The following is a 24,100-nucleotide window of genomic DNA, read 5'->3' on the forward strand; positions in this document are numbered from 1 at the left end:
TTACCTCTGTCATGTTGCACCTACGCTTTACCTCTTCTTCCGATGTGCCATATTTGTCAATAGTGATCCCAGGTATACGTATGACTTAACGACTTCAAAGCGGTCGATATGACTTATATTTGGATGGTTGTTATGTTGCCTATCAACTATCATGATTTTGTTTTTTTTGCGTATTTAGTTCCAGACCGAGCCGATTGCTTTCGTTTTCTACCCTATTTACTAAATTGATTAACTTTTCTTGACTGCTAGCGAGTAGTGCTGAATCATCTGCAAAGCGTAGATTATTTATTTTTTGGCCATTTATTGAAACGCCTCCTGACAATGTTTCTACACTGTAAAAAATCAGCCTGAGTGAACACATATTTCTCAGGGAGTGAATTTTTTGAGTGAAATAATTGAGTACATTTTTATCTAAAATAGAGTAAATTCATCATTTTACTCAAATATGATCTCTATTTAATCAATAGCTATTGAATAAGCTCATGTTCGAGTTATAACCCCTATCTTTGAGTAATGGAATAGAAAAATTCACTTAAAAACTCATGTTATAGTTTTACACAATAAAAATTTGAGTTAAATCACCCAGTTTAGAGTATTTTCGCTCATTACTAATCATACGTCATACGCGCTTCTTCGATACCGAATAAGCTATTTCCCTGTTCCTCAGTTTTTAATTATCTGTTCGAGTCGTTCGAATCAGGTTGTCTTGTCCTACAAATAGGTTGTCTTGTTCCTTCGAAGGTGCCCAGGTTACAAGTCCATAGTGTATGTGTGTGTGATGTAAAGTGTGACAGTGGCCGCGTGGCGTGGTGAAGCGAATACGAACTCATAACTCCTAAGTATGTTTTATGTTAAGAACATTTTTTTTCACATCGCAGAAATCCGCCCAACATATATTCAAATTCTACTGCATCTACTGATTGCCGCAATGCTCGGATGTTTCCTGGACTAATTAGCGTAGCGAAAATCTAGGTACTTTCCCTCAATCTGGAACTGGGAACTGGAACATTTGGCAGAATAACATTTTTTTTTAATTTTCAGGAGGAAAAGTATCTGGATTTTCCGGAGGATTTCGTTATTAAAAGTTAGTTTAGAAATTAGAAATATTCGAGAATGTTGGTAGCCGAGCTGACGAATGCTCTTAATAAAGCGGATTTTTGCGATGTGATGCAACTTTTCTAGACATCTAGCTTAAAAAGTTCCTGTATTTTTTCCAAAAAGAGTTGAAAACTTTTTAAAATGTTTTTGATATTATAATAATAGTGTTATATTTGGTTTTATTTGTTTTTTTGTCAAATAAAAATGACAAATAAAAATATTTTTGAAGGTTCTACAGTTTTTTATTTGGTTTGTTAAAAAAAACGAAATATTCTAAATGATTTTTTTAAAAGCTATGTAAGCTAACTTGTTATTTTATTACAAGTGACCAGATGCCTCCCAAAAGTGAATTTTAGGAAATGGACATGTTCGAGACCATGTCCTAAACTGAAACTTACCTTTGAAAGGCACCTGCCCACCTGTTATAAAATAACAAGTTAGCTTACATATAGCTTTTAAAAAAATAATTTAGAATATATTTCTCAATACTGAGTGAAATTAATACTCAGATATGAGTACTAATCGAGTTAAGTGTAACACAAATTTGAGTAAAAGTCACTCAATAAAAGGTGTCTTGAACTCAACACTTAGTGAGTTCACTCATTTTAAAGTGAATAAATTATCAAAATCGATCAAAATCCTACTCAAGGTAAACAATAATGAGTAAAAAAGAGTCTTTCATCTAATCTCGATTGAGTGAAAACACTCAGTGCTTTTCACTCTGAGAATTGAAGATTCACTCGGTTCTGTAGAGTGGAAATTTCACTCAATCGGGTTTGGACAGAAATTGAGAAAGTATTGAGTGAAATCTGAGTGAAATTTCACTCATTTTTTTTTACAGTGTAGCGACCTTCTCATTTTGTATTCTCCGTATATGTTAAATGGCTGAGGGGACAATATACACCCCTGCCTGACTCCTTGTTCGAGGGAAAATCCCTTTGAAGCTGAATCCAGTATAGCTCAATCCAGAATCCAAACATGGATAACGTAACAAAAATACGAAGATCAATGGAAAAACGAGTGTTATATCTAAGGCTAGCAGACTTTAGCATTGATGAGCCTTATTCAGACCTGAACACTTGCCCAATGAAACATGGATAACGTAACAAAAATACAAAGATCAATGGAAAAAACGAATGTTACATCTAAGACTAGCAGACTTTAGCTACAAAATTAAAATGAAAGTTTGTCGGTTACAATATCAGGCAAAGAGGCGATCGATGGATCAAGTTCACCAACCCTAGGACAGTAAAATAAGTAGAAAAAGACCTCAGATGAGATGAGTGGATGCACACAGAGAATAAATATGCAGGCAAAAGATGGATCAACATGGCGATAGACAAAGAAGAGTGGAAGAGATTAGGAGAGGCATACGTTCGATGGCCCGAAGAAGGCTAAATAGATTGGGATGATTTGTATACTATAACACATGCCATGATAACCAAACCCAACTACCTCGATTGTGATTAGTATTGGGCCAATAATTTCAACATAATTTTAGCAATTGCTTTAAGTAGAAAAAACCCTTCGAAAAACAAAATATGATTATATAATATAATAGTGACAGGACACAGTAGAGTTATCAAAATATATCATTGTGACCGCAAAAACACAATGCAAAATCAAGTTTCCGTTACAGATGATGAGAGTTAGAAGATATTTTTAGTCGGTAGAATCTGAAACTATTTTTAAGATATCATGATTATCAGATATTATTATATAAGGGTTTCTCCACGTTAGTAATATAATATATATGATGGTTGGAAATATTAAAAATAATAAAATACGGGGGATTTGAACCAGTATACCTTTCAATTCGCTGGATTATGTTTCTTTCTACTATCAGATTTATTAATTTTTAAAGACAACTATAACAACATGCCATACTACACATATTAACATAATATAACATAATATAGTCCCGATTACTTTCAGTAAGTTTTATGGTAATCATGTAAACGATGTAATAGCTATAATAAGGTTATTTGTCATTTATGTACATAGGTTTTATTTATAAATACTAACCGTTTGCAATGTTCCTTATCTAAGTTAAATATAATTTTATGCACATAGATGGGGGTCTATATTCGCTGGAATAATAAAATAGTTTAGTTAATATAAAGTCTAAAATTGTATTGTTGCATGATATATTAAGCTACACATAACTGGAATATCTTTATTTTCCTGTATAATTTCTCCTTCTTCTTCTTCTTCTTCGTACGTTAAGACCAAGTCCTGTGTTTTCTTCAATGGTTCGGCTGTTGAGATGCTGAAGACCAGCTTTCATACCATCTTATAGGTGGTCGTCCCGGCGGTCGATACGTGTTAGGTCTTTTCTCCTTGGCAATTTTCGCTAACTTCTTATCGCTTTTATTCTTTTAAAATTTGATGTCCTCTAACTGACAAATGAAGCACTTTTGTATAAAAGTAAATTCCCTTCAATTGTTCATTCCAATCCATCCTTATTTTGATTCCAAAAATACGTAGTAGTTCGATGTCGACGGAACATTGGAACACCCTGTATGTACATTGGAACATCCTGTATTAGAACACCCTGAATCTTTAATAAATTAAAAATGCTTAGATCGGACTATCCAAAAAATGCATTATCTAAATATTTTTATCCCAACTAAAATAACTAGTTGCAAAATAATATTTTTGCGAGATGGAATTTGACTCATAACAACAAAAATGTTATGGTCGTCTTGTTTTCTCAGAATTCAACGCATAATAACATACCTATAACAAATATTTAACTTTGTATTATACCGATTTTTATAAAATAATAATACAGGATGTGCTCTTAAAAGCAGTGCGGGTATTTTATACAGGGTGAGTTTCCTACGATGTTCTCTATGGGTATCTCGGAAACTACTGAAGATAGAGAGTCGGTTAAATGGGAAAAGAATTGCGTTTTGTGGGGTCATAAATATGCGTCTTTCAGATTTTTGAAATAGTTCATGGCTTACTAGATATTTCGAAAAAAACAAATTTTGGCTATTTTAAAAATTGTTCCTAATTTCATTATAATCTATTTTAGACAAAAGTTTTCAGATAAAAGTTGTAGATAATCACATCCCTAATGAGTTTGTGTTCTCCAATTTTTTCTAAAGCCTGTCATTTTTGACATATGACACAAACATATGTTTTTTTAAATGGAAACCATAGTTGGCCATGGCCTCATAAAAAGCGCCATTTTTTAAGCTTTTCAGTGATATAAGCTATAATATGCTTTTTTCACAAACTTACTGAGTTATAGCCAATTTTTATCTTTCTTGACTAATTTCACTTAGTTAGCCATGGAAACAAGTGCAATCGTCGTTGCTCTCACAAATGTGAAACTGTCACATCTAAGCTTTGTAAATTAAAATAAACAAAAATTGTAAATATTAATTTTTCAAATGAAGAAAAGCGTATAGGATTATTGGTTTAACTTTTCTTGGCCATACAATTTCGAGGATACGTTGACCGGTGGACGTTACTTACGTTCTTTTTAGAGAATGATTTTCAAGACATGTTAGAAAAGTTAAATTTAGATACTCGCGCATTAAAAGAGTCGTTCCAACATGACTTCATTATGACACCCCCCCCCCACACAATGATAGAAATGTTATAAATTATTTACATAATAATTATGTAGACTCAGGGATAGAAAGAGGTGGACCAATTCCTTGGACCTCCTCGATCACCTGACCTATCCATTTTAAGATTTTTTTATGCGGTATGATTAACAAGGTTTACGAAAGAACTTATGAATTAAGCACTCGAAGAGGCGGTACAGGAGAAGTTTAATTAAGTCGACCGGTCGTTCTGTGATAATAGCTAGAAAGTCAGTTTTAATAAGATGCATTTATGTACTCAAAAAAATGGCGGATTTTTTGAAAATTTTCTAAAATAACTGAAAGTGTACTATGTAGTGATACTATTTTTTCAGTTTTTATTTGTGTAATGTAAATTATAAAAAGCCGTTTAATAATATATTTTGTCTTTTTATAAGTTATAAATCATAACAATATAAGAACACCATGCCAACTAAGAGAAATTAGATAAGAATTGACTATAACTCAGTAACTTTTGAAAATAAATTTTTGTAATTTTTCTTTATTTTAGTTTACAAAATTTGGATGTGACAGTTGCACATTTCTGAGAGCAACGACGATTGAACTTGTTTCCATGGCTCACTAAGTGAAATTAGTGAAGAAATATAAGAATTGGCTATAACTCAGTAATTTTGTGAAAAAAGCATGTTATAGCTTATATCGCTGAAAAGCTTAAAAAATTGCGCTTTTTATGAAACCATGGCCCTATGGTTTCCATTTAGAAAAACGTATGTTTGTGTCATATGTCAAAAATGACAGGCTTTAGAAAAAAATCGGAGAACAAAAACTCATTAGGGATGTGATTATCTACAACTTTTATCTGAAAACTTTTTGTCTAAAATAGATTATAATGGATTTAGGGACAATTTTTAAAACAGCCAAAATTTGTTTTTTTCGAAATATCTAGTAAACCATGACCTATTTCAAAAATCTGAAAGGCGCATATTTATGACCCCATAAAACTGCAATTCTTTGTCCATTTAACCTACTCTCTAACTCCACTAGTTTCCGAGATACCCATAGAGAACATCGTAGGAAACTCACCCTGTATACATATCTCAAGTCAATATTGTATTTTTATTTAGTTTTTGTCATATTTATTATAGTTTATAATTTATGTTGGCAATAAAATTAACCAAAATACATCATTGATAACATAACTCAACTTGACATAACTCATATTTTTTTATAAAAATTACCGAGGGGGAAACCGCCGGGGAAGTTGGTGTACAAAAAGGGGGAAGTATACGAGGAAGTACGGGAAGTATGGAAGAAGTGGGGGAAGTATAGAGGAAATTTAGAAAGTATTGAGGAAGTGCGAGGAAGTACGGGGAAATACGAGGAAGTACGAGGAAATATCGAGGAAGTGTTGAGGAAGTATGAAGGAAGTCCGGTAAAGTTCGGTATAGAATCTAATCCCTACTTGAGCTTTTAGATTTTTTTTTAGAATTGGCATCATTGTGGTTTCGACTATACTAGGCAGCAATTCTCTCGCGTTTGTCTTCGAGTTTTGTTTTAAAAAAGTGAATATTTTAGGAATCTCACAAAGCGCCAGCTTATTGTTTGTCAGTATATTGTATGGATAATACTTTTACATACAGAGATGGTTTTACAAAGATGGAAATATTTAGAGCAGGAGGCTAATTAATATATGGAACAAAAATATTAGGTTTCTCTTCAGTGGGCGATACGCGACTTTTGAAACTTTATTTTCGACGAGTCAGTTGACGAAAATGATGTCGAAATGACTTCTGTAATAAATTTCGAGCTGATGTTGGTGGATCAAATTTTAAAGATTAATCGGTATTGGGACGTTTTTTTTAATGCAACACCGTGTATTTTATTGTATTTTGGCTTCCTTTTTGATCACTTTACTAGACTGCATATAAAGTGATTAAAAAGGAAATCAAAAATGCAATAATATACAGGGTGTTTCATTTAAAAAAATCATATTGACCTACTTACTTTTTTGAGCCATCCTGTAGAAGTTAAAATATTTTCCTGTAATACATCCTAATACATAGTTTAGGTTTGCCCTTAAACAAAATTCCTAACTTTTTTATTATAGGAGCTACATATGCTCGACGCACTATTGCCGAACCCTGTATAGGCAGGATAACTGATAATCTAGTGAATACAAAGTACAAATTACAGTTTTTACAACAATATGCAAAGCACGATTTGGGGGCATTTAAAGGGCCAAAAATCTAATGCTGCAAGTACCCGCCGAGGCGACCCGAGGTGCGACAAAAATAACGGTCCTAGCCAATAACAATATAGCTATCGTTAATTATGTGTCGCGCCTCCGGTCGCCTCGGCGAGTGTGTACTCCCAGCATTAACGCGCATTCTCACGACTCGTATACTTGACAAACTTTTGTAATTGGAATACAGGGTATACACGATGCGTCGGGCATCTATACAGAATTTTTAAGTTATTTATTACAGGAGCTATGCCGCACTCCCGCCAGACCCTGTATGCCAATAAAAAATACTTGCCAAGTACACGAGTCGTGAGAATGCGCCTTTAGATGTCGACGAAAAATATTTTTTTAAGGTCCTATAAATTTCCTTAGCAACGACCCTTAAAAACGATTTATTTAAAATTAGTAGACACGACAAAGTCAAAATACAAAATATTTATAAAACGTTAAAAAATTGATTTGATTACATATTTTTATTCGAGTTTATTTTTGTATTTTTGTGAGTAATATTTTGTAATTAAAGAATATATTTTTGAACAGAATAATTTGATTCAATGTATTCATTTTATTATTATTAAAAACTAACTAAGCATTTTAGGGCATACATTTATACGAATTTTTTTACTTATTTTCATCTGCAGAATATGCTGTAAAAAATGCCGGAATACAATTCGGATCACCCTATATATTATTCGTTATATTCTTTGAACGCCTGTAAACAATTAAATTTTTGCTATTAGGGTTTTTTTTTATAACGCTGACCGTTTTTGGTAGCCGATTCTAAAGTAGATTAATAGAGATATATTTTGAATTACATATTTTGGTTTAACGGGGAAGTATTAAGGAAGTACGGGGAAGTATTAAGGATGTACGGGGATATATTGAGGACGTATGAGGAAGTATGAGGAAATATGAGGAAGTATGAGGAAGTATTGAGGAAGTAAAGGAAGTATTAGGGATGTATGAGGAAGTTTTTGCACAAAAGGGAAGTTGGTGTACAAAATTTAGGTCAGCGGTTTCTCCCTCGAAAATTACATCCTAAAAACTATGTATTAAAATATCAATGTAATGTGTAATAAAATATAAATAAATTAAAATATTTCTTGAAAGTTCTATTAGGCCAGTAAACGTAGCCGAGTATTATACATATGTAAAGGTGGAAAAAATTAGTAACCAACCAATATCAACGGGAATATGTAGATAATGATCTCCTATTTAACCCCTCAAAAGTCCCATTCGGTCCCAGTGGGGGAAGTTTGAAAAAAATCGCCGCCATCTTGGATTTTTTTGTTTTTTTTTCAAATATCTCCGTTTGCTTATTTTTTTTTCGAAAAAACTAAAGATACGTTTTTTATAGAGAATTAAATTTAAAATATTTTGCCTTCAATCATTTTTTCTCTAAAATAAATAGTAATAAAGATAGAGCAATTTTTTACTATACACTGTAAAAAAAAATGAGTGAAATTTCACTCAGATTTCACTCAATACTTTCTCAATTTCTGTCCACACCCGATTGAGTGAAATTTCCACTCTACAGAACCGAGTGAATCTTCAATTCTCAGAGTGAAAAGCACTGAGTGTTTTCACTCAATCGAGATTAGATGAAAGACTCTTTTTTACTCATTATTGTTTACCTTGAGTAGGATTTTGATCGATTTTGATAATTTATTCACTTTAAAATGAGTGAACTCACTAAGTGTTGAGTTCAAGACACCTTTTATTGAGTGACTTTTACTCAAATTTGTGTTACACTTAACTCGATTAGTACTCATATCTGAGTATTAATTTCACTCAGTATTGAGAAATATATTCTAAATTATTTTTTTAAAAGCTATATGTAAGCTAACTTGTTATTTTATAACAGGTGGGCAGGTGCCTTTCAAAGGTAAGTTTCAGTTTAGGACATGGTCTCGAACATGTCCATTTCCTAAAATTCACTTTTGGGAGGCATCTGGTCACTTGTAATAAAATAACAAGTTAGCTTACATAGCTTTTAAAAAAATCATTTAGAATATTTCGTTTTTTTTAACAAACCAAATAAAAAACTGTAGAACCTTCAAAAATATTTTTATTTGTCATTTTTATTTGACAAAAAAACAAATAAAACCAAATATAACACTATTATTATAATATCAAAAACATTTTAAAAAGTTTTCAACTCTTTTTGGAAAAAATACAGGAACTTTTTAAGCTAGATGTCTAGAAAAGTTGCATCACATCGCAAAAATCCGCTTTATTAAGAGCATTCGTCAGCTCGGCTACCAACATTCTCGAATATTTCTAATTTCTAAACTAACTTTTAATAACGAAAATCCTCCGGAAAATCCAGATACTTTTCCTCCTGAAAATTAAAAAAAAATGTTATTCTGCCAAATGTTCCAGTTCCCAGTTCCAGATTGAGGGAAAGTACCTAGATTTTCGCTACGCTAATTAGTCCAGGAAACATCCGAGCATTGCGGCAATCAGTAGACGCAGTCGAATTTGAATATATGTTAGGCGGATTTCTGCGATGTGAAAAAAAATGTTCTTAACATAAAACATATTTAGGAGTTATGAGTTCGTATTCGCTTCACCACGCCACGCGGCCACTGTCACACTTTACATCACACACACATACACTATGGACTTGTAACCTGGGCACCTTCGAAGGAACAAGACAACCTACGACTCGAACAGATAATTAAAAACTGAGGAACAGGGAAATAGCTTATTCGGTATCGAAGAAGCGCGTATGACGTATGATTAGTAATGAGCGAAAATACTCTAAACTGGGTGATTTCACTCAAATTTTTATTGTGTAAAACTATAACATGAGTTTTTAAGTGAATTTTTCTATTCCATTACTCAAAGATAGGGGTTATAACTCGAACATGAGCTTATTCAATAGCTATTGATTAAATAGAGATCATATTTGAGTAAAATGATGAATTTACTCTATTTTAGATAAAAATGTACTCAATTATTTCACTCAAAAAATTCACTCCCTGAGAAATATGTGCTGATTTTTTCACTGCTGATTTTTTACAGTGTACGTTATATAAATTTTCCCGTTTTTTTTAAACCAATAAGCTATAATTTTTGCGTTAACAGTATAGTGTTAATATAGATAACAAAGTATAAATTTAAGCATTAAAACAATTAAAAATAACGTTTAAATATTATTTATTAAATAAAATTATAGTTAAAAAAATTATTATTAAATTAAAGTTATTAAATGAAATCTGTTATGACGTCATCCTGAACGTCATTTTCGTTCTCAACTAAAATACAAAAGTTTGTGCAACTGATTCCGTAGCACTAACCACATTTTGAAAAACATTTAAGACCCAGTTTTCTACAAGAGCAACTTTTAGAGCACTGTCTTTGCAATTGCAAAAAAAATAATTTGAGTAGGTCAGGAGGCGCCACATCTTCTTATTCTGATGATTGAATAGGTGTCAGATTGCCTTTTTGATCCTTCTTCCATCCATATTGTAAAGGATCTTGTTACTAATCCATTCTTGAATCTAAAAAATACGACTTATAACATTTCCTATATTAGATATATCTTTACAGTTACCTGAAAGTATGTCCTGAGTAGATGGAGTTTTGCAGAATTTGCAGAATTGTCAGCTAAGGGTTTGTCTTGATGTAATCCTATTGTATAGAGTGTATTTTAGATGGTTAATATGTTTAATATAGCTTGGGCAGTGATATAGCTTTAAAAGATAATTTATACTGACTGAAACAAGTCATCTTTGTTACAATTTTTTTCTAAAAATACGTTGAGGTATTGACAAAGATCGTCATCATTTTTCATTTGTCTTTTTTGTTTTAGTCAGGATTAAATTATCTTTCAAAGCGATATTACTGCCCAAGCTATAAAACATATTAACCATCTGAGATACACTCTATCTATACAATAGTATTACATCAAGACAATCCCTTAAGACTACCTTTAATTTAGCTAACTTGCCTCCAACTGAGAACTTTGAAAACTCCATTTACTCAGGACATACTTTCAGGTAACTGTAAAGATATAACTATTATAGGAAATGTTATAAGTTGTATTTTTTAGATTCAAGAATGGATTGGGAACAAGTTATATTCTTTACAATATGGATGGAAGGAAGATCAAAAAGGCAATCTGAAACCTATTCAATCAGCAGAAGATGTGGCTCTTCCTGACCTACTATTTTTTTTTGCAATTGCAAAGAGAGTCAGTGCTTCAATAATAATTGCTCTTGTAGAAAACTGGGTCTTAAATGTTCTTCAACGGTGTGGTTAGTGCTACGGAATCAGTTGCACAAACTTTTGTATTTTAGTTGAGGACGAAAATGACGCTCAGCATGACAGCCACAGCAGATTTCGTTTAATAACATTAATTTAATAATATTTTTTTAAACAATGATTTTATTTAATAAATAATATTTAAACGTTATTTTTAATTGTTTTAATGCTTAAATTTATACTTGGTTATCTATATTAACACTATACTGTTAACGCAAAAATTAAAGCGGATTGGTTTAAAAACACTGGAAAATTTATAAAACGTATAGTAAAAAATTGCTTTATCTCTATTACTATTCATTTTAGAAAAAAATTGATTGAAGGTAAAATATTCTAAATTTAATTCTCTACAAAAAACATATCTTTAGTTTTTTCGAAAAAAGTTATGCAAACGGAGCTATTTGAAAAAAACGAAAAAATCCAAGATGGCGGCGGTTTTTTTTAAACTTCCCCCACTGGGACCGAATGGGACTTTTGAGGGATTAAATAGGAGATCATTATCTACACATTCCCGTTGAGATCGGTTGGTTACTAATTTTTTCCACCTCAACCTCCAGATTGACTGGCCTATATGTTGTCATGCTGCCATGCCTTATAATTTAAACTTTTAATAAGTGTTCTTTCTGTATCTTTAATAAGTGTTATACTCTGTATATGTTACGGTTTAGTAGTCTATGAGAAATCCACAAAATAAAATACTAAGTCGTTAGCTATTTACCAGAATATATCTCTTTATCCTGTAATAATTAACTTCATTACCTTTATAAATAAAACGGTAACATTAACATTACAACGTTGGCTAACCATATAAACAGACAAATTTAGAATCAGATTTGTATACGTGAATCTTTCAACCGCTGCAATAAGAGGAGTAGAAAAAATCAGTAGGTAGTTTTAGAAGTACCACGTCACATAACTGTGTGGTTTAAGAATGAAATTATTGTTAAAAACGAAGTATCGAAGAAAAAATTCCAGTGTATTTTACGTTTTTCGTAGGCAATCTAGAGGTAGGTATAGTATTATTTGTAACTAGTAATTGTCTAAGAGCTGGCTACATAAAAAACCTTATCATCGTTACATGGCTAATTTTTTGGGTGAAGTATCCTTTTGTGTAGCCATTATGAAATAGTCATGTCTGCTAGCGCAATACCGGGGCTTAAGCCCACGGCCACACAGAAGGCATTTTTTGCGTTTTAGCGTGAAGCGTCTTTAGCGACTAAAACAAAATAACAGGATTATATAGGAGTGGCCACACCAAAAGCGTGTAGCGTTCGGTGTCTCGCAAAAAACGCAAATGAAAACAAATCAGTTTGTTTTCTGTAGCGTCTTTAGCGTTTTATAAGATAAGATCCCGTCATAGGCGGACGTTTTATTTAATAATACAATAAAAATAAATTAAATAGTATGCATTTTTTTTCATTTCAGGGATTATCTAAAAATATTTTTTATAAAGAACATCTACTGTTTAGGAAGATTCTATTAAATTTAAAAATTTGAAGGAAATGTTTGAAAAAGTGCAGTTTGAAATGTTGAAATAAGTAATAAATTAAAGGAATATTTTCTTACGCGTAAAAAATAGTTTTTTTATGCGTAAAAAGTGTTTTTTTTTCTGCGTAAGAAAGGTTTTTTAAAAGAAACAAACAGTTTATAAAGCGTAAAAAATAGTTTTTTTTAAATAAAAGAGTTTTTTACTAGAAACAATAAGTTTTTGACGCGTAAAAATTAGTTTTTACGTGTAACAAATAGTTTTTTACACGTAAAAAATATTTCTTTTTGCGTAAGAAAGGTTTTCTACCAGAAATAATAAGTTTTTGACGCGTAAAAAAATAATTTTTTACGTGTAACAAATAGCTTTTTACACGTAAATTTTTTTTTTCTTTTTGGTAAAAAAGCTTTTTTACCAGAAACAATACGTTTTTGACGCGTAAAAATTAGCTTTTTACGTGTAACAAATAGTTTTTTACACGCAAAAAATATTTTTTTTTTTGCGTAAGAAAGATTTTCTACCAGAAATAATAAGTTTTTAAGGCGTAAAAAAATAATTTTTTACGTGTAACAAATTGTTTTTTACACGTAAAAAATATTTTTTTTGTAAAAAAGCTTTTTTACCAGAAACAATAAGTTTTTGACGCGTAAAAATTAGCTTTTTACGTGTAACTAATAGTTTTTTAGACGTAAAAAATATTTTTTTTGCGTAAGAAAGGTTTTCTACCAAAAATAGTAAGTTTTTGACGCGTAAAAAAGGAGTTCTTTACGTGTAACGAATAGATTTTTACACGTAACAAATAGTTTTATACGCGTTAAAAATAATTTTCTACCAGTAACAAATAGTTTCATACGCGTAAAAAATAGTTTTTTACGTGTAACAGTTTTATTGGCGTAAAATAATGAAAATAGTTTTTTACGTGTAACAAATGTTTTTTTACACGTAATAATTTGATTCACTTCTACAAAATTTGTATTAAAATATCAATATTTTTGATTAAACACGTGGACTGCTCACAAATACACGGCGCGTCACTACGTATTTCTAAGCCGTTAACACGTTTTGTTACAATGAGTTCGTGTGTCAGGGCCGTCTCATTAGCTCGTATGTCACGGCAGGGGCGGATACAGGAATTTATTTTAGGGAGGGCCCAAAAAAAAAGTCACGTAGAATATGCTTTTTAGGGTGCCATTTTTAATTCAAAAGGCTAATATTTAACCAAATTTACAGATTTTAGGGGGGGCCCGGGCCCCATGGGCCCCCCATCTGTATCCGCCACTGTGTCACGGCCTTGAATTTTTACTCCCAGCGCGCGTAAAGAAGTTTCACTCCAAAATGATTCATAAAGCATGTCCTAAAATTGCATTAGCAACTAGAAATATTTACTATTCTATTATATAATTATAATTATTTATTATATTATATTATAATTATAACAAGTACTAACCACAACACTACAACATAAAAAACTATACACATATAAATTAAAATTCGTAAAATAAATAGCAAATAATAATTATTATTTTTACACACACCACTGGCACTAGCAGTAGATTGTGTTTGTCTCGGAATATATGCACCGGCCCGTCCACAATTCAATCCCAGCATCTTTTATCTTCGTCTCTTCAACGCTAACGGCGCCGATCTCGCTTATCTCTTTCTCACAGGATTGATTGTTGGACGGGCCGGAAATCCACGATCTTACGACGTTACTAATTGACAACTTGATAGAAACTGCAGACCTGCCGCGTCTTTTGCATGTTTTTAATGGACACAAGTCGAAAAAAACGCTTAAAACGGTAAAATCGCAAAAAGGACTTGAGACGCAAAAAACGCAAAACGCTAAAAACGCTTTCTGTGTGGCCGTGGGCTAAAGCGGGGACGGCCAATGAAAAGGGTGAAATTTTGACACTAAAAATGTTATAAGGTATCTTACACGAGTTATAATTGCGAAAATAGCTTTTATTTATTATTAAGAAACGTGGAAAATTGTTGGCAGACATTTTTCTAGTCGCTAAAATGGCGACAGACAACGCGAAAGAAGAATGAAATTTTAAAAATAATTATTAAAAAATTATATTTGAAGAACGAAAAAAAAATATGGCATACATGCATGCCGATTGGTGGAGCGTCATATTTATTTATTTTAAAAGCCGCATGCAAAAGGGCAGACAGAAAGCTCGTGGCTAAATCAGCTGCCAGTTATCAAAAGCGCGATATTACTCTAGCGCTTTCAGGAAACGCTCGCCGCCTTATCCATTTAATTATAGATAAATCATGTATACGATTACACATATTATAAATATATTTTTTTTATTATTTCAATAACAGATATCATATATTTACTATTCTGTCTCACTATTTGTATCTGACTCATCGTACTGCAAATCCTCGCTCTCGCAAACGAGTCTTTCTCTTCCTCTGAATGATATCTGCGCCGTAAAATTTGTTATTATGTTTTACAGTTACATGTATTATCTTTCAATTGATAACGCGTCGAGCGTTTCAAGAAAACGCTTATAGAGGGTTAGTCTTAAATAAGTGCAAATACTTTTAAGGGTGATATATTTCGACCCCAGGAACACGTCTATGAGTTTTTTTCCGCAAAAAAAAGATGTAGAAAATCTTGCATTTTTTTAAATTTTCCTGTATATTTTAGAAAACTTTTTAAAACTGTATATTCACCGCAAATTTACCATTGGTATAATTATTTCTTAACCTACCATGCTTACGGTTTACTCTATAACTACGACACTAAAAGAATAAATGCAAATACAGAAAAAAACAGGTGGCTCACCAAATTATTTAAAAATAAATCAATTTTTTTTTAAATTTTCAAACTTGATAACTCGGTTATTTTGGACTTATGTGGAATACGATACCAGCTCTAAAAATATTTGCACTTTTCAAGGTTCACCCTGTAGAGTAATATCGCGCTTTTTATAACTGTCTACCGCTGATTAAGCCACGATTTTTTTGTCTGTTCTTTTGTATACGGCTTTTTAAATAAATAAAAAATAAACATGACATTCCACCAATGGACATGCCATGTCTTATTGATGTATATTGTTTTGATGTATGCGATGATTTTTTTTTGTCAAAACTCCATGCCTCTTTCGCATTGTCTGCCGATATTTTAGCCACGAGAAAAATGTCTGTCAACAATTTTACATGTTTCTTAATAGTAAATAAAAGATATTTGGCAATTATAACTCGTGTACCTTATAATATTTTTAGTGTCAAAATTTCACCCTTTCGATTGGTCGCCCCCGCTCTAAGCCCCTGGATCGCGCTGGCAGACATGATTATTTCACAATGGCTACAGAAAGGGATACTTCACAAGAAAAATTAGCCATGTAACGATGATAAGGTTTTTTATGTAGCCAGCTCTCCGTCTATAATGGAGAATGTATTATTATGATTTAATATCTTTCTGGTGGTATATTTTGTCCAAAGTGAATAAGTACGATTTTGCTAATAGATATTTTTCTCCTAATAAATATACAGGGTGGCGCATCTCATTCGCCTCGGTTGACTATACAAAAACGGAAAGATGTAGAAATAAAATATTTTGTGGGTATATGTGGGAAGGCAATATGCATAATTTAAAATTATTTTGAAATTTACATGGTATGTCAGAACTAAGATCCACATCAAAGTTATATTTTCTCTTATGGTGAACGCCCGGTACTTTATTTCATATTTGGATCCATGGACACAAAATAAGGCATTTATTATAAGGGTTAAATATGTTTACAAGCTTTGGTTTTTAAGATATTTACAGATATTTAAATATGCATATTATAATAAAAAAAATCAACACCCTCTACATTGTTTTACAGAATTAATTCTTGTGCTGCCACTTAAGCCAAAGAAATAAGCTTTACTGAAAAAGTTGATTTTTTTCTTTAATGTATACAGGGGTATCAATAATTGATGGTCTATTTTAAATATTTATTTTATATAAAAACTTCGTTATTTCAAACACCCTATATTTTTTTAAATAAATCAAAGCAGATTCAAATGCTCATTCATACTATATTAAAGTTTCCTATACCTATCTAGCTCAGGTTTTCAATTGCAATAAAATGGCAACCAAGAGAACGAGTGTCGTCATGGCAAGTTTATTGTTTTCCAAATCGAAATTAGTTTATGGACTTAATTTAAATTTATACCAGTTTACTTTTATTTAATTTACCTACAATAGTTTAATAAATATGTATTTATTATTCTATCAAGAAAAACGAAGATGTATCCAGAAATATTACTTATCCGGAACATTCCCATTTGGATATCTTTGAGCATAAGCCCTTGAGGCCAAAAAGCAATTTTTCTCACAAAATAAAATCAATAGTAACATAATCCATTCGTTCCGCCAGCAGATACTGCTTTATTTTTCTTGATAAAATAATGAATACTTACTTATTAAACTATTGTGGGTAAATTTAAGTAAACTGTTATAAATCTACTAAAAAAAACTATTCATCTAACTGTCACTAGAAAATTGCAATAGCGACACCAGCCATCTTGATTGCCATTTTATTGAAAAATTACTTTTTATTCAATATCTGAGCTAGATAGGTATAGGAAACCCTAATATAGTTCCAAAGAGCATTTGAATCTGCTTCGATTTATTTAAAAAAATACAGGGTGTTGCATTTGAAACAACGAAGTTTTTATATAAATTAAGTCCTTAAAATAGATCAGCAATTTTTTGCACCCCTGTATAAATTTAAGACAACAATAATATATTTCAGTAAAGTTTATTTCTCTACCTTTAAACTCAACACAAGAATTAAATATTCTGAAAAGTAATGTATATAGGGTGTTAATAATATATTCTATTGTAAGCATGCATATTTAAATATCTTTAAATATCTCAAAAACCAAAGATTTTAAACATATTGAGTACATCATTTTTGGGCCCAAGAATCCAAAAATGAAATAAAATACCGGGTGTTGCATAAGATAAAATATAACTTTGGTATGGATCTTAGTTCTGAAACACCCTGTATATTTCAAAATAATTTTAAATTGTGCACATTGCTTCCCCACATATATCCATAAAATATTTTGTTTCTTCATCTTTTCGTTTTCGTATAATCAACCGAGGTGAATGAGGTGCGCCACCCTGTATTTCCCCATTCCCGCTACTTTTCAAATTACCTTCCTGTATAGAAAGTTTTATAAAGTTTTGATATCATCAACGGATTCTTTTTAAATCAGAGTATATGTATTTGTATTTTCTTTTTTTTTACGAGAAATATATGAATTTATTGCACTATTTCTTCATTATATTATGTTTACTTACAATAAAAATGCGTTTTAATATTGCCAAATGCAGATAAATTCAAGATAAAATAACTATTTTTAAAGCTTGTTTATTGTCGTTCAAAATAATGATTATAATTAGATATATATTTGTTTAAGATTTAAAATTCAGTTTTAGAAAATATAAAACCTGTTTTCCCGACAACGCTATTTAGCGCTAAAATTTTAACTTATATACATCTAAAATATTTATATTTATTACACTGTAAATTATCATGGGTAATGAATCGACTTTGAAAGAAAAAAAACAGCAAATGAAATAATAAACAGTCTTGATTGATATTTATCACGTAGAAAACGTAAATTTTATGTATTGACGTTTTAAAAATTCATTGCGGAACGAATATTATTTCTTGAAAATATGTGCATTATAGAATAACCAAGTAAGAACCACAAAACGATAAAAAAAATCGCTGTCATTTTATATCTAGAAGTATACAGGGCGTCCACTTAGTACGAGAAAGTCCAATATCGCCGTTGCTGTCGATGATATGAAAAATATTTTGTATTGTTTATATATAAAGGTGCATATACTCAAAATAATTTGTTGTATACAGGGTGTCCCAAAAAAGTAATGATTAAGTTGTAAGATTTTTAAATTGCAATCCCCATTTTTCTGTAAAGAATTCATCGTAAAATTTTCATAATGATGCTATTTTTATTTAAAAAAAATAAATATATGCGGCACGTATAGCCGCCCATACTAAAATATGTTAATAAAAAGTTGGTAGGCAGTTCTTTTAGTTTCAAAGAAAAGGAATTTTTCCAATTTTTTTTTATCTCAAAAAGTACGAAATTTGACTGATTTTGATGTTATTACAAATTTTGTTGCAAATAATATTCCCAATCTTAAATTGAAAACCGCGTTTCGCTAGCTACTGTAATTTTGGAGTTACAATTCTTTAAAATGTTTTGCCCCCTCCCATACTCCCTTACCAACCCCCCACCCCCACCAAAAACTAATGGCCAGATTCTCGGGTGCCACAGTATTTTTCTGCCAAATTTGGTTAAAATCGATTTAGCGGTTTTTGAGTTATCGTGTTACAGACGGACAGACAGACACCATGAAAATGTTTTGTATTTAGGTCATTTATGACCCAATTGCCTCATTTCGAGTGAAATTAAAAAAACTTTTTTTACCGATCTTAATAGCCTACCATACCTGTTGGTATGGTCGGCTAAAAACACTATTTTTATTTAAAGCACTATGCAGTGTGGCCAGGCTATTTCTAAAGTTTTGGTTTTAAAAACAATATATCCGAAAAGTGTTAAAATCTGAAATAAATTCAATTTGTTGAAAGAAAAATACATTTATTTTTCTTTCAACAAATAAAAAACCTTATGTTATCTTATCTCAAAATCCATAACTCTATATTTGTTCGCTGATATACACCCTAAGTATGACTTCAAGACCACAAAACTTGAGAAACATTTGTTCATATCTATCATTTTTTTCTCGATATTAAGAAATCCTTGAACAAGTATCAATAAAAATACTAAAACAATACATCATAATAACAAATTACTATAATCCCAAAAGGATTTTATTTCAGCTATATAATTTTTATTTTTTAATTGGTAAATTTTTTAATTCCCTGAATACCTAAAGGTACGTTCAGGCTGAGAGCGTCGAGCTTCGCGTCACGTTCATGTCGCATCTAAGCGTTCAGGCTGGAAGCGCCAGTTCAGCGTCTTGTGAGGCTGTTGTTTACATTTCTAGTTTGTAAAATGGCTTTAAAGAGAACAGTTTATTTATTTTTTCTATTAGAAACGTATCATATTCTGCATTTAAATAATAAACAAAAAAGTAGATAGGACTATTCAGAAGGTCATTTTCTATCGAATAAAGCAAAAATATACCGAGATGGTCTTTTTAAAATCAATAGTTGTTAGCCATTTCCGGTGAAACAGGAAGTGACCAAAAACAGTTTAATACGTTTATCAATCCTAATTCATGTCATATACTAACATATCAAATCTCGCTTTTTTATCTGAAAAAATTATAAAGTTAGGGGGTGAGCCACTTTTGAGACGCATCCTGTATTGTTTTTTATTAGGAGTAATTTTTTTTTACTTTTTGTGACGAGGTATATAGAGATAAATTGTGTCCAATGAACTTATTTTGATTCCAAAAATACGTAGTAGTTCTATGTCCACGAAATATTGGAACACTCTGTATATTCACCTTTGCCTTTATTTCTAATCTAAATATACATTTAATTTATCTATAAAAAATGTGTTTTCCGTCATTTTTGGATGTCATCTGTTGAAATCGTCTTTTCTCTCCAGAATATTATCTTTTCTAAACAGATTTTTATTTTTTATTGCCAAACAGCGACCAATTACAATCGATATATAGTAGAAATGATAGATATGATGATTTTCAGCTGGAATTAACTCAGTTTTTCTGTTGTTATAGTGCAATCACCGAATACAATATCGAGCTACCAGAAATTATCCCCTAAGGACATACTAAAGAACAATATAAAACGAATTCTGATAGTTCTAGTGATACTGATACTAATAAGCCTGATAATAGCTGTTCTGGTCCATTTTATATCAAATTTCCCATCTAGTTTCATTGAAAATTATGAAAGTATTACAGAAATAATAGTGACTCAAACAGTCCCAAAAAACTCTTTCTATATTTTTACTGTGATACAATGGGGAGGAAGAGTAATTTCTAATAAACAAAACCTCACAAAACCAGCCACTTTGGTAATAATAAAGCATACCAACACTAGAATGTGTTCAGATGTAGGATCTTGTTTTACGTCCATGCAGATCTTGCAAGGTGTAGATGTTGGGGAGTATAATGAAGGAAACATAAGATACAATTTTGTTATAGGCGATGGAAATATATACGAAGGTAGAGGCTGGGGTGTCAGAAATACCCAAATGGATGATTCAATAGATATTTCTTTTATGGGCGACTTTGACGTAGACAATCCTAGTGATGTCATGCTAAATGCTGGACAATATCTGATTCGACAAGGAATTGACTTAGGGTATTTGGATAAAGAAAAATTAAGGATTGTTGCCCATAATCAAACGGAGAAGACAAATAGCCCAGGGATAAACATATATAAAGAAATTATAAAATGGAAGTATTATTCAAGTGATATTATTATTTAGAAATACAGCATTTAAAGCTACCGTCTCCTCTTTGCAGTCAGGGCTAATATGGGGTGGTCTATTTTGTTTACACTGATTTTGAACCTCGATTCTCAACTGTTTAATTGACTTTCCGTCTTAGCAAGTGACTAAATCGACCTTTACTCAAGAAATATTCTATCTGACCTGATCTCTAACTGGTGTAAATAAGCAGTGCATATCAAAATGTCTCTTCTAGCATTGGAACAACAGCACGACGACGTTTTTCAGGCATTTATCCGTCCAAATACTTACATTTAAATTCGGTGATCTATAGAGAATTAGTCTTTTGACATATCTGGGAAATTGTCCGATATTATTAGTTGTTTAGAATATAAAATAATATTATCGATTTTCAAGAAGTAATCTAGTATATGTAATAGATTTTATTTTAAATATTTTATTATAAATACATTTTAATACTTCAATATAAAGATTTTAAGCATTAAAGACCGGTTTTGATTATTAATTTATCAAAATAAGATTTTTATATGTCCACAAGTGACCTTTTCTTGATAGATAGGTTGGAACTCACTAGCAATACGCCTTGTGATACCATGCTACTCTGCGCTACAAGACGTGGGTAATGCCGGGACCCCATTAGCTAACACGCCACGCCACGCGACGCCATGCTACCCCACGTCATAAAGATCTGTGCATATGTTTTTTCATTTAATTACATGTATTGCGTACACACTGGGCAACACGCCATCCTATCACACGTGTGTGGTCGCTTCCAGATCTCAGATCTCATGTGTACACTCTTTCCCACGTCGCAAAACGTGGGCCAACGTGAGCTCACGTAGCGTTGCGTGGCGTTTGGCCTAATGGGGTCCTGGCTTAAGCAATACCCCGCTTTACGCGGTAGTTGGTCATTTGTGGCAACGTTATAGGAAAAACGGTGAAATTATGAAACCGGTGAAGAGGGTAAAACTGAGCTTGTACATAACAGATTCATTCGGATTCAAGCACTTCGGAATCAAAACCTTACAACTAACCAAAAAAGAAATGAGCCAAAAAATTATCATCAAATAAATGACATTTAATGTCAGTAGTCAAACTTTTAGGCAAAGATAACATGAAGATAGTTTGCCCGCAATAATGATTGTTGAAAAGATTTAATGCGTAAATTACGTTTTTTTGTTGGTTATATAAAATATAATTATTATTATTATTATATTACTATTAGCAGACACAGTGCACGGATAAAGTATGAACTTGTGTTGTGTATTAGTAAATTGTTGTATGTTATAAAATTTGATTAAGAAATTAATCTGATTATTAAATATTAATCAATAAAAACAAATAATAAATCTACCTTGTAGAGTTTAGAAGAAATTGGCAATTCAAAATTAATGATTGATATTACAGGAAGATTTTACACCGTATAAAAAGAATAAACCTGGATTTAACGCCAGTGCAACTTGTAGTAGAAAACCGACAAACCAATTATTATATATTTAGTTCATACTTTATCCAATTTTATTACTCTGATGTTTATTATTTTGTTGGAAATCCCACCGCTGCCACCCATGTTAGGCAATCCCACCGCTGCCACCAATATCAAGGAATTAAAGTGGCCACCTAAATGTTGGAGACTGTTGCTTCAAACCGTTGATAATATTAGAGTTTTTATCTCCATAGTTGAGACCACTTGTGGTCCCTATGTTTTAATGATTTAAGTTGCCGATGCTTTAATAATAACCCTTTTCTTCTAGATATTGATACATATTTAATTTTATTTAAAATAAATTAGTTTAAAAGTAATTTTGACAATTACACAATGTTAAAAACGCTAAAAAGAATAATTAAGTGTAAAATGACAGTAACATTCAATGACTGGGATTCTATAAGAATTGCGGACTGTGAACTGTATACTAAAAACTGCGATTAGGTACTCTCTTAGGAACTATATTAATGTAATTGATCTTTTTGGGAGCTACATCTTGGAACTCTTCTTTTTACAGATCTTTCAGTTTCTTCGAAGCTTCGAAGGTAAATGAGCTTTTTATGGTAATAAATTTCAGTCGCAAGTCATATCCCAATGCAGTACTAGTTACACTTAATACATTTAAAATAAAAATAAATACACTTAAAACTTAACTAAAAGCAACATTACAAATCAAATTAAGGCAGGGATACAACAATCTAAACAATTTTAGAAATACCATACCATTTTGTATAAAATATAAATACAATTTTAGTAAAAATATAACATTCCAAGAAAATATCCAGATATTTGGATAATATCTATTATCCAGCGTCTATAAACTAACTAATAAAACACTTTAACTGTAAAGCTCCGTCCAGATATAACATTTTACCTTTCATCTTATCGATTCAGTCAAAATATATGAAGTAAAAGATTATGTGTAGACAAAATAACGGAATTATTTGAAGTGAATTAAGTCTGAAGACCGCCTAAAGAATCGTCTAACAGTAAACCGTCTCAAAAGCTGCCGCCACAGTTTTTGACACGGTTTACTGTTTTAAATGAGATGCAAAACGTCATGTAAAACATTATGTCGAGACGTGGCTTAACATACATATTAACATTTGTGTATATTTTTATCAAGAAATTCAATTGAAATTTGACCAGAATCTCTGAACACGAAATAGAATGCTAAACATATACCGTACATATAACACAACAAATATGCTACTGAATATAACACAATACACATTACACATACGAATAATCGTAGTACCTATTTGAAGACAACATTAAAACTAGTCAATTATTGGGGGCGACAGCTTATTTGCAAATATACGGAACACATAACACGTTGTAAATCATATTTTTATATAGACATATATGCTTAATGTTAGAATAGAATATCAGAACAAAACTCTCTTTTAATGCCTTTTCTTGAAAGTTGAAAAAATATATCTAGTTTAATATATATCTGTTTACATATCTCGTATACATACAAAAAAATATATTAGAAGAGTTGAAAAAAA

At 31.4% G+C, this 24,100-nt stretch overlaps 1 protein-coding gene across 11 annotated transcripts in view; it reads left to right on the forward strand.

Annotated features, from left to right (window-relative positions):
* Positions 1-24,100, forward strand: part of LOC115887466 (peptidoglycan-recognition protein SC1a/b-like) — a 125,575-nt gene that overhangs the window by 23,184 nt on the left and 78,291 nt on the right. The window contains exons 3-4 of one of the 11 annotated variants that reach the window (XM_030906903.1): positions 20,406-20,780; positions 20,835-21,529. The exons of 9 other annotated variants lie outside the window; for them this stretch is intronic. In XM_030906903.1, the coding sequence (XP_030762763.1) occupies positions 20,406-20,780; positions 20,835-21,121 (662 nt within the window). In that variant the 3' untranslated portion in view covers positions 21,122-21,529. Of the gene's footprint in view, positions 1-20,405; positions 21,530-24,100 lie in introns of those variants that run through there. One more of the 11 variants, XM_030906900.1, reaches the window with a different exon arrangement.

The sequence above is a fragment of the Sitophilus oryzae genome, unplaced genomic scaffold, assembly GCF_002938485.1.
Source record: "Sitophilus oryzae breed Bouriz unplaced genomic scaffold, Soryzae_2.0 scaffold_576_pilon_pilon, whole genome shotgun sequence".
NCBI lineage: Eukaryota > Metazoa > Arthropoda > Insecta > Coleoptera > Curculionidae > Sitophilus > Sitophilus oryzae.